Source organism: Macrosteles quadrilineatus, unplaced genomic scaffold, assembly GCF_028750875.1.
Source record: "Macrosteles quadrilineatus isolate MER2022 unplaced genomic scaffold, UCM_ALF_1.0 Scaffold_1__1_contigs__length_201487025, whole genome shotgun sequence".
Lineage (NCBI taxonomy): Eukaryota > Metazoa > Arthropoda > Insecta > Hemiptera > Cicadellidae > Macrosteles > Macrosteles quadrilineatus.
In genome coordinates this window covers 185,999,006-186,011,057 of record NW_026542594.1, presented here as the reverse complement: position 1 = coordinate 186,011,057, position 12,052 = coordinate 185,999,006, and the positions used below count along the sequence as shown (strand labels likewise).

Here is a 12,052-nt window from a genome sequence, read left to right as displayed (position 1 = left end):
TTGTAAAATATCATCTAATGTGCAAGACTAATGTGACTAATGACTAATGTAGACTAATGTGGTCTAGGAGCCTCCCCGAAGATTGTGACCATTACACGCTAAGAACGACATCACAAATGGCAAATCCTTCTATAACCGGAAGACTTCGAAAACATTCAATATTGTATATCCATAAACAAGAAAAATACAAAAGTTAATTTATTCTCCATAAAAATAACAAGGGATGTTTAAATTTACAATTTTTTTCAATTTTTCCCATAACCAATTGCACAAAATCACTTATAATATACAAATTGTTTGTTAAGCTCTCCAAAATGATTTTGAGAGAAATTGGAAAATGCTGTTTTGAGGGTAAAAATTGAAAACAACAAATTTTTTACCTCATAAAACACTGTTCCCATGGTCCGATCATTTTGGTTGGCGAATTTTAACTCATTCAAATAAATGTAAATTTACATGTTTGTACCATGTTTTGAGGGTCAAAATTGAGAAAACCTAATTATTACCCCATAAAACACCGTTCCCATGGTCCGATCATTTTGGTTGGCGAATTTTAACTCATTCAAATAATTGTAAATTTACATGTTTGTACCATGTTTTGAGGGTCAAAATTGAGAAAACCTAATTATTACCCCATAAAACACCGTTCCCATGGTCCGATCATGTTGGTTTGCGAATTTAAACTCATTTAGAATCAATTTAAGTTAACACGTTTGTACCATGTTTTGAGGGTCAAAATTGAGAAAACCCAATTTTTACCAAATAAACACCGTTCTCATGGTCCGATCATTGGTTGGTGAATTTAAACTCGTTCAAATAAATGTACCAAATTTAATCAAAATCAGATGACTTTTGCTCAAGTTATCAACGGACACATATATAAATAAATATATGTATGAATTTTGAATCGATGGTCTTTTTGGCCTCTGGGCACATCAAAACAAAAAAGTTAATTGGTCCCAGGTCCAGGTCTTACTATGAGACCTACGGTAGCTTATTCCAAGGCAACACTATAAATTGCTTATTCCCTATGCAAAATTTGCTAAAAAGTAAAAATATCAAATTTATTTATAATTATGAAATGTCTTTATTGCTTTTAACATGGGAAAGAAAACAAGCATTGGGATCGTCAAAGTAACTTATAAAATATAAAATAAAATAGCTTAATATATATCATACAGTGCATTAGTGCAAAGCAAGCAAAAATAATAAGGTACCTAATAATACAAAAATTGGTATTTTATTAATAATTTTGGTAAATGGTAATCCGTTATGTAGCTCTGAATTTTTTTTTATTTTATCAAATTGCTAAGCCTTTTATTACAAGTGCCCATAAAGGACATCAAATAGAAGTATTCTAAAAAGGCAGAAAACAGTTTTCATAAAAATTAGGCATTTTATTGAAATATCTGGACTGTTAAAAATCTATATTTTAAAATGGTTATAAAACCCCATTATTATTGTTACTTTTGGTATTGACATTTCTTGTTACAGGTTGGCACCATTGGTCATAACCATGGCAACAAAAACAATAACAATAGATGATGATTGATTATCAACAAACACTCAACAAACAAAAACATTTAAGAATAAGTCATGAGCCAGATGTATTATTTATTAAATAATTGATTTGTTTTACATGTTGAGTGTGTAAAGTCAGTTAAGGTAGGCCCTCTTATCAAAGTTATTTCCCCTATTTTCAAGGTGAGTTTTTTCTTTTGTGGCCTGAGCCTAGGCTTACTAGGCATTTTTGTTTGGAAATGAAATTCACCCCTTAAAGATTTTAAGGGAAGGGAAACATAGTAACTTATTGATAAGTTAACTGATTAAGGCATGACATTGGCTAGTTATGCTCGGCCTAGCCTATGATGTATGTTTATTCAAACTTTTTCACCAAAGTCAGCCTAACTGGGCCTTTCCTGAAATATTTTAAGAATAACTTATTGTACATCTTTAAGTAATATAATTTAAATTTACCTATTACACTAATCCTCTCATAGTTATGACATTAGATTAACTTACGAATTAGGGCACACCGTAGCCTTTAAGTTTACATGTAAATAACTTGGGTTTTTTAAGCACAATGTTATAACGTAATCGTACACTACCGGTAATGATCATTTCACGAAACTTCAATATCCCACACTCCATTGTGTTATCAAACAGAAAAATATCGATTCAATCGATAGCTAAAACTTGACTAAAAACCAAGCTTCTATATCGATTGATCTTACAATATTTGGATTCGCATATGAAAGTTTTGCTCTAACAATAAGTTACACACTGCCATAGCTTACATCCAAAAATTAATTGTAATCCTGTAACTGTTCATCAAATAAAAAATATGTTCTAGGCCTATGTTTTCCCATCAATTAAGGTTTCCAAGCTGCGGTTGCGGTCAAGCGAACACCGTGTGTCTTAACTTCCCTCATTACAATTTTAGCCTATCCTCACACTTATAGATTTAGTTTTACGTTGCTGTAGCCAATTTGTGTGAGTGAAAATCAATGTTCTTGCTAGTGCGAATTCAAATTGCATTCTAACTATCATGCATGCGCAAACGATAATGTAGGAATTTTTACTTTTCTTGAATGGCAATATTTACATAATGAAAAGATCAGGTGCAACACATTCATCAAAGCATGTTAGCAACTCTTATTTAGATAGCCTATTATAACCAGTGTATCCATACGACCAAAATAAGAATCCCGCTTACGATGTCAAGAAAATCCCATTTATCCAGTTTTAAATCTTTAAAAATCTCCTTTTACCCCGCATAATTTGTCTGTTTAATCCTCAGTGTTATATTTGACGTATAATGTAGGCCCTACCAATAGTTGTGTAACATTGCTATTATAATTTAATAAACTGGTGTTAGTTTTTCACTAAAATTAAGTTTAAAAAATAAAAACAGACAGCAGAGCCAAAAATCCAATTTTATCCCGCATTTGTTTTAATCTCGCTCAAATGGTCTGAAAATCCCGGTTTTGGGATAGAAATCCCGCATAGGGAAACACTGATTTTGACCTATAGGCCTACGAGATTGATCCAAAACACTAGGTAGCCTAAACTAAAACAAACAAAATAGCCTAAGTAGGCTAAGTTATTTTTTTTTAATTTTTAGATCCTGAACTTCTGTATGTATGAATCACGTTCAGCAACCTACAAAATAATGCAACAAGAAGCGCCTAAGAATCGTCAAATACTGAAAATGCCAAATCCCTACAAAGTGCTTGCTACCCCATTCTTGGAACATGATTTTTGTCAAAAGACTCTGCCAGCTCACACATGCATGAGAATAGCTAAGGCAATATTTTTGGGAGATGTAGCAGTAGGAAAAACGTGCATTATTAATCGGTAAGTCAAACAAACGTTGCAAATCATCAAATAATAACAGACATAAGTACGGTAACTTAAGTTAGCGTAGGGTAGGCTAGACGGCTAGAAGCAATTATTTGAGCAAAGTTTCTTGCCTTTTCTAGGCTATATTAGTTTGTCTAAAACGTTATTAAATTTATTGAATAAAATTTTATAGGAACAAAAAATTAGAATTTATATCAAAGTTTTTAAGCTTTCTTGTTAATGCTTGGATACGTATGCTCTTAATTTAAATCTATGCACATGAAATATATCTAATTTAGATTTAAAGTGACTCTCGTCATCATTTGCCTGAATCTATCCCAGTTTGGTGTGAAGTATTGCTTGTCATACTTTTAGTGGTTAATATTGATAGGTACAGTCCTAAGGCTCTCGTATTAAGGTCTAACTAGTTGTTCTTCCCCTGTTGAGCCACAGGGAGAGAACACAGAGAAGACTTAGTGATTCTTCCCTGCCTCGTCCAATGCAAACTGCTTGTTGATTAAGTACTTATTCTTTATGTAAATCAATTTGATCAATGTCCAAGTTACAAGGAAAAATACTCTACTCTTGATGCAATAAATTAATCTATGATACCTAAAATCAAAAGGCTAACTCAAGGAAAAGTAAACAAACTACGCTAAATAAAAAACAAATGAACGGTTGGCGTATCTTCAATGTTTTAAATGTAATTAAATACAGTCCCTTAATTCAATGCTCCTGCCCTTAGGAGCTGGGCTTATCGAAAAACTGATATTTTTCGGGGACGTTTCACAGCAAGACCTTTCATTCAAGTATGATTAATAGGTGTGCGGCCTATGGTTTTCTCAAAAGTTGAAATGCATCCTAGCTTTAAATATAGAAGATGTCATTCTTTCTGCATGTGATATTAAAATGTAACCACTTTTCAATTATTTTTAGGTTCTGTCATAATGCTTATGACAATGACTACAAGACAACCATTGGAGTGGACTTTGAGGTGGAAAGGTTTGACATTTTGAACACTCCATTCAGTCTGCAAATGTTAGTACAGTATTAATTTACCTAGCCTATTTTTTTACTTTTCTTAAAGTGTTCGTGCAATTAAGACTCAATAATTCATAATACTCCCTTAATAAATCAGCAAAAGACAATTTCAAGATAGGCCTATGTTTTTGTCTGATATTTTAAAGTGTGTTTTGTTTTGATGTTTTCTATTTATTTATTGTTTTTTTTTTTTTACCAATTACTTTGAAACCGATAACTTAATTACCAAGTAGAAATAATTACTTGTAATTTGTTGCTCACCCTGGTATACAAGTAAATCACACATTAAAAATTTTTCCTAGAGAAAAAAAATTCTGTTGAAATTTGTGCACTCAAGAGCAGCCAAATTTGTAACACACATCAAACAAGCTTCCAAATATATCTGATAAAATGACAAGCCTACTTGCATTAGTATCCCATTTCAATGCCAATGTTATATTACTCTTCACTCGCTTCCAGCAGAGTTCATTATTTATGTGTATTGCTATCGATAAAATTTTAATATCAACATCTGATTTCCATGAACGACAGAACTAAGCCAATCTAGAATCAATAAACTGCTCATGGGCGTGCTGCAATTTAGGTGGGAGAAATTGAGCTGATTTGCTGATGTGTCTATTTCCCTGATTAGTAATTTTTATTTGATCCTATACGTGTGGTTTCCTAACAGATGGGATACGGCTGGTCAGGAAAGGTTCAGAAGCATCGCGTCATCATATTACAGAGGAGCCCACAGTAAGGCGTCTGCCTGTGCAAGTTAATTGGAAATCCAGGCGTTGGTATTTTTGGGGTTCAACATTCTTCGGCATCCTAATACAACACATTAAATAACTTTGTGCACAATAGTTTTTAGTTAATAGGAATACAATTCAAGATTTGTTTTGTTACACCTTTTGCGCACACTTCACTTGGTTGAGAATGACCAGCTTCACGTTGACTGCACACATTTTGTTAGTTAAATTGGATTTTTGTGGTTTTATTTAGGATATTATTACCAGTGATATTTTTTTTTTTAATAGTTATATTTTGTCTAAGAGTAATAATATACTAGGTTTGGACATGTAAAAAAGAGGAATGAAGAAGAGTGGGGAAAATCTGGTTCGAGTAAAGTTTGAAGACCACAAAAAGACATCAGAAAAGAGGAATCAATTGATACTGAATGGGAAACATATACAGAGGGGGTGGTTCTACAGGAAAAGATGGATGAAAAAGGCTGATTTATTTGACGATTTTACTGATGATAAAGTTATTTGAACTAAATTAACAATTTGGTTTTATCTAATCCTATTTTAATAGGCAAGCATGTTTTTTGAAAACCTTTTTTCTCATCTCGTATGCATCACAGGGAAAATCTACCCATACTGTTAAAAAGAAATCTTCCTATAGATGTGCAGAACACAAAAAATGAATTTAAAATTTTAAAAATTAACATGGGCTTTTTGGGTTGCCATGCTGGTGACGAATAAAGAAAAATAAACAGCAAATCAAAACAAATTGAAGAAATTCCAATCACGTGTTTTATTTTCACCATGAGGTGAAAATATAGAAGTCTGTACATGACATATTTTTGGTCAAGTTTTCGACCACTGAACGACCTCTATTCTTTATCATTAACCGCAACATTTTGTTAAAGCCTATTTTTTTACTAACAATACAGGTTTAGGGACTAAAAACATGGATTTTAAATTATTAAGATGATTTACAGAATAAAATTACCAAGTGAGAAAGGGAGTAAAAGTGTCAGTTTATTGTAATACGTCTGTTGGTGTTTGTCAGTATTGGTGCTGGTGTTTGACTTCACCTCAGTGCGGACTTTGTTCAGCTGTGCCTCTTGGCTCAGAGACGCTATGAGAGTGAACCCTCAAGCTCCCCTTGTCTTCTTACTGGGCAATAAGATGGATCTTGTGGTGAGTTGTTTGTCAAAGTCTTTAGAATTGTATGACATTTAGTTTCTGGCCAAGATCAATTCTTGGTTTTCCATAACACTACCATTGATATCTCACAGTAGAACTACTCATTATTTAAATATTATGATGTGTGGACATTGAGAATTTGTCTATAAATATTTATGTTATCAAAATACACCTTGGTGAAAACAAAGAGGGTATAATTTTGTGATGTGTAAGCCTATTAACCATTGTAAGTTAAAACCTCAAATATTATATAGGCTACATGAAATCAAATGGCCATTCCCATTTTATAACAAATACAAAATAAAAGCGTAACGAACACTTTTGTAACTAATCACTCAATATTACGATTTATATTCTTTAACAGGTAAAATAGATGACTAAATTACTTGATTGGCACATCTCAGATTCCTGATCTAAAACTCCTGCCCCCATATTTTTTTTAAAACTTGTCAAAGTTTCCGATTTCCCAGCTGTACATAATCCTCTAAGTGTCTCTTTTAATTCAAATATAGTATTTTTATTATTGAACTCATTTTTCAAAAGTTATATGTTTCTTCTCAAACTTTGTCTCAGTCCATAATTCAGCACCATAGAGTAATTATTATAATCTTTGATAATAAGTCTTACTGTTTTGTAAACTGTCAATAAGATTTTTTTACTTTACCATGCTGCATACATGCTTCTGTTACAATTAATCTGTTATTTGTCTCGACATTTTTGTCCCTTTGTACAGTGGTGTAAATAACACTCCCGCAACCACAACGGTGCGGGGGAGTGCCGAGGTCCGACTATCATCGCTCGCCGAAGTTCGTGGAAAAAGCATCGTCGTGGAAAAAGTTTACATTGTTTCCGTGACCGCGGGAGACGATGATGATGTCTTTAAGACGGCGGATGATATAGCCTACAAGATGTTGCCACGATAACGGAAAACGATGACGAACTTCCATGACCGCGGGAGAGGATGATCATATCTTCACGAACGTAGGATATATTAAAGATTTGGCTGCGATCACAGAAACAATGACAACGTTTCCATGATTATAAATAAATGTCCGCGAGAGATTCTGAGTTTTGCCGCAATCACGGCTTTTGCTGAGATAAACGAATAAAACACAAGTGGTGATGTTTTGGTGGGGGGGGGGGGCGAATACATGTACTTGGAGGGGGGGGGGGTGTCTCTCGATGTACTCACGCCACTGCCTTTGTTGAAAGATTTGTTCTTGCAGGTATTTTCTCAAATAGTGTTTTACTCAAAGTTTTTGTCAGTCGCAGGCAAGCCGGTGTGAGATGGAGAAGATAGCCATAAAGACGGCCACTCAGCTCGGCGCAGAGTTTTGGCCAGTCTCTGCGCGGACAGGGGAGAACATTGAGGAAGTTTTCCGCAGAATGGCTGCCCTCGCCTACCACAGGATCCTGTGTATTGAGGAGGAGAGGAAGATCAACATAATGACTATTGGCAATATTGGTGGGTATTTAACCTTACTTCATTCTCGATAGTGTTTATTAATTGTCTATCTTACCTTGACTGAACATGTAGTTTTGTTGATTTAGGAAAATCTCGTTTTGTGATTTATATCCGCTTGTGTTATATCTTGTTTTATATCTATATAACAGGCAAGGCGGGGCGCGATAGGGCATTTTACCCCGGGGCGTCTTGTGCGACGGGAATTGCACGGGCGCTTATGGAGCTCCACACACAGGACCGGGCGAGGCAGGGCACGTCGAAAAGACGCCCCCGGGCGCCCTCAGGGCAAAATGCGAAGGTCTCCAAAATTATGCCCCGAGGCAAGTCGCTGCCAGGCAGAACTTTCTGCGCATGCGCGGTCATGTGATTTATCCCCTTACGGGCTAATTTTGATAAGGATTATTTTACAACTGATACAATTTACATATAAGACTAACAATTTATACGACCAAAGATTACACCCTTTGATAAGACTATACAGTGATGATATTACTACAATGGTTGAATAACTAATAATTTATTTTGGTATTGATAACTGAGGAAAGAGAGGGCCTATGGCACAAAAAAATATATATTAGACAAAAACACCGCTACACACTCACTACCAATCATCTCATTATGTCATGTCAAGTACATGATTTTGTTGTGTACTATCTGTAATATATGCTTTCAGTATATATATATATGCTTTCAGTATGCGTATGCTTTCAGTACATGAATGAAAAATTAGGATAAAACTTCCTTCAAATGAGTTTGCGTACCATCATGATCGGACCATTGGGAACGGGGTTTTATGGGTGAAAATAGGTTTTTTTCATGTATGACTCTTAGTTGCCCAATTTCTGTCTAGACCATTTTATATAGAGTGTTAGTACATTGAAGTTTTTTTGTATAGTTATTGGTTACGGAGAAAGTAAAAAAAAAATTGTAAATCCTCATATTATTTTTATGGAGAACTAGCTGTAACCCACGGGCTTTGCCCCGTTTAACTTCTTAATTTTCAAGATTATCTCGTTCGAATGGCTCAATCACGTCCTTGTTGAAGTTTGTTCGCTACGCTCACTCACCTTTAGGTTGGAGCTCGTTCGCTACGCTCACTCACCTTTAGGTTGGAGCTCGTTCGCTGCGCTCACTTGCCTTCAGTTTAGCTCGTTCGCTGCGCTCACTTGCCTTTAGTTTAGCTTGTTCGCTTCGCTAACTCGCCTCCAGGTTGAAGTTCGTTCGCTACGCTCACTTACCTTTTGGTTGCAAATTAGCTGTTGTCATAAATGTAAAAGAAATAATAGTGCTGCACCCTGTTGGTAATCCTTGTAACTTTAATGCTATTGAACATCATAGAACAGGACCAACTTGTTTAATTGAAACAGCTGTTAAGATTCAATAATTCCATTTCTCATTAGGTTAACATGGGAAACTCCAGAGCCACTGGGGCGGAGCCCGAAAGGATTTTTGAAATAAGAATATGCCTATATGTTAATCGGGAATGTCAGCTATCATCATGCCCAATTTCAGCCCAATCCGACCAGTATTTTTCGCGTTCACTTGTCACAAACATACATCCATACATCCATATATCCATACATCCAAACTTTCTCATTTATAATATTAGTAGGATTAGTAGGATAAGTAAACTATTGTAGTTTTTTGTTTATGTTTTATCAATCATGGTAAATTTATTTATTTTATACTACACACTTTATTGGCCTCCTTGGAGCAGCAAACCTAGGTACTTGTTAAACCTAATGTTATTAACAGACAAATAGAAATTTGCTTAGTCTGAAGGTTTGCTGTGGCGGGGTACTTTTACTTTAGTTTGATTACTGTCATCTTCAAATCTACAACTGCTGTTCCAAAATTTATTTCTTAAAACATTTCACAGTTGTTTTCTGAACTTTATCTTCTTTTCTTTTTGAGATCTGTATCATCGTCTTAGTCTGCAGGTTTGCTGCTGCAAGGTATTTTTTAATGCAGACTGTGTAAATTAAAAAGCTCGTTCTATGCAAACATTTTAGAGCCTTTTTACACGAGGCCACAGGTGGCAGCCAATGGTTGCCTGCCACAGTTTAAACATTGTTTTAAAAAGGCCTTCAGTCACGGAGACAAACGCACTTGTACTAGTAGTAGAGTGGCTTCCCCTGTTTGGAAAAAAATGAGAAATTGAAAAGTACTGAAAATTTGAACAGTAACGTGAGATGTTCATTGCTCGTCAGGATTTTATCAACTAGTCCTACGGTGGCTTGTCAGTTGCCTGTACCTTCAACTGCAGTTGCTGGCTGGTAACTAGTGGCAGCCACCAGTGGCCTCATGTGAAAGAGCCCTTAGTGATAACAAGGCTGCTCATTAAATTGCATTATATAGTATGTATTATTTCTTTTAGATGGACCGAGGAAACTGACCAATAAAGTGCTGAAGAAGAAGAAGAGTGCCTGCATTGACTGCTACACCTGATGATGCTACATTCATGTCTCAATGCCCACCTAGTCTAGTCGTGTAATGTTCTTTCAGTACAAACTGTTCTGCCTAGAATTAAGATAAACAAATTTTAAAAGTAAATGTATTACATATTACGTATAGTGTTTTTAATGAGAAAAAATAAATAAAAGTTACTGAAAAGGTTTATTGTGTTGTACTGTTCGACAGTAAACCCAGCTGCTTATTTTGAGCTAAATATGAATGCAAGGTAAGTGTGGAGAGAAAGGAGTGAGATGTTTTTATAGCTTTGTTAATGACTAAGATCCAGCTGTTTCCTTAGCCCAATGATCAAGGCCCTCAAACAATCAAAAACCTACTGCCTTTGCTCAGGATCAAACGGGCAACCTTTTGAATGCAATGCATGCACTATAACCACCCAGCTACTTCAAACATCTCCCTTTCACATATAACTCAGGACTGCTTCTATAAATGGGCCGGATGCAAGAGGTTTTTAGATTTGTTAGGGACGCAAGGAAAAGAAAAAAAATCCCCCACAAGGTAGGTGGAGATTGGTGTATTATCTCTCGAGCCCATAGCGCAACACATGCAAACCGCAGGCCTGTACGCACATATAGTAATAAAATAGAAGTCTCTTATCAACACCCTTCATTTTATATATCTCAATGTTACACACCATTATGCTTGATAGCTACTTGCATTGCTGCTTAGAATGGGAGCAAGAGACCAGAAAGAGTTAACTTTTTCTGTGATAAACATTTTCATTCCATTCAAGGAAAATGTGAGTATATTGAGCCTAGTTGAAGTATGTTTTGAGTGGCGGTCAACTTTTACAATAATAAGGTTTACACTAGTTAGTTTACTTTAGTACAGTTAAATAAACAAAAATTAAGGTACAACTTAAAATTTCATAAAAAAACTACAAAACAATAAAATTATACATAATTCACAAGAAACAGCAATAAAATCAACTGATACTACGGAACAGAATTGAGAAAAAAAAATGAACACACTTTCACAGTCAACATAAGATTCTATACAGACAAAACTTTAATTACAAAGTAAAATCTGATATGCTTACCGAACACTATCCAAGAATTCTTTTGCTACGATTTAAGAGTTATTCACTTAGTTGTTACAATTGGTTGAGGACACTGCTTACGCCCAAAACTGAGTTGAAAATATAGGACCGCTTCGCTTATGGCTTGCAACGGGGTATGACCTCTGATGAAAAATGGCAGACCTATGAAATCACCAAAGAAAAGTTAACACAACGCAAGCAAATGGACAGTCGGTACAAAATATGTAAATGTTTTAATTTTCATAGTTTTGTATGGAAATTATGGATAACATAGTTCCCATAAGCTTATTATGGTAAAGATTGTGTCAATTAGTATAAGGTGGGGATGAATGATAACCTCCAACATTACTGAGAGTCACATCACTATAGTTCGGCCGCTTAGAAAGCGACCTGCGCGCTAATGCTAAACCAATGCTGGAGAAGGTCGCTTTCTAAGCGGCCGAACTATAGACACTAGTGGTGTAAAATCATCAATAACTTTGACTGCCAAAGAGGCAGAGCCCTTGTAGACATTATGATTGGAAACTTGACAAAAACCTTTCCAGGTATAACAATATAGTCAAAGCATCAATAATTTGGATTGTACCGAACCTCATTTGGATTTTTTTTTGTATAGGCTACTACTACTACATGTATATAGGTTACAAAATTACAACAGTATAGGAATGTAACAGAAACCTTGAGAATTCACTTACATGTATTCAAAATTATTAAAGTTAACACTGATTTGTATTACTTAGTATAGTGAGCATTTAAAGAATCTGAAACAATACACAGATA

The 12,052-nt window shown here is 35.0% G+C and overlaps 1 protein-coding gene across 1 annotated transcript; it reads left to right on the top strand.

Moving 5' to 3' along the window:
* Nucleotides 1–1,580: 1,580 nt before the first annotated feature.
* LOC129003276 (ras-related protein Rab-34-like) lies at nt 1,581–10,358 on the top strand. The gene is made up of 7 exons (XM_054431568.1): nt 1,581–1,665; nt 3,125–3,357; nt 4,279–4,380; nt 5,054–5,118; nt 6,160–6,290; nt 7,563–7,761; nt 10,139–10,358. Exons 2-7 carry the CDS (start codon nt 3,140–3,142, stop codon nt 10,207–10,209), a joined length of 786 nt encoding a protein of 261 aa, XP_054287543.1. The 5' UTR covers nt 1,581–1,665; nt 3,125–3,139; the 3' UTR covers nt 10,210–10,358.
* Nucleotides 10,359–12,052: the final 1,694 nt, after the last annotated feature.

Bases quoted from the DNA above. Each gene is read 5' to 3' on its own strand.
- LOC129003276 (XM_054431568.1), top strand. From the start codon at position 3,140: ATGTATGAATCACGTTCAGCAACCTACAAAATAATGCAACAAGAAGCG. The intron at 4,381-5,053 runs GTTAGTACAGTA...GTTTCCTAACAG, and splicing joins ACTCCATTCAGTCTGCAAAT to ATGGGATACGGCTGGTCAGG. The intron at 6,291-7,562 runs GTGAGTTGTTTG...AGTTTTTGTCAG, and splicing joins GCAATAAGATGGATCTTGTG to TCGCAGGCAAGCCGGTGTGA.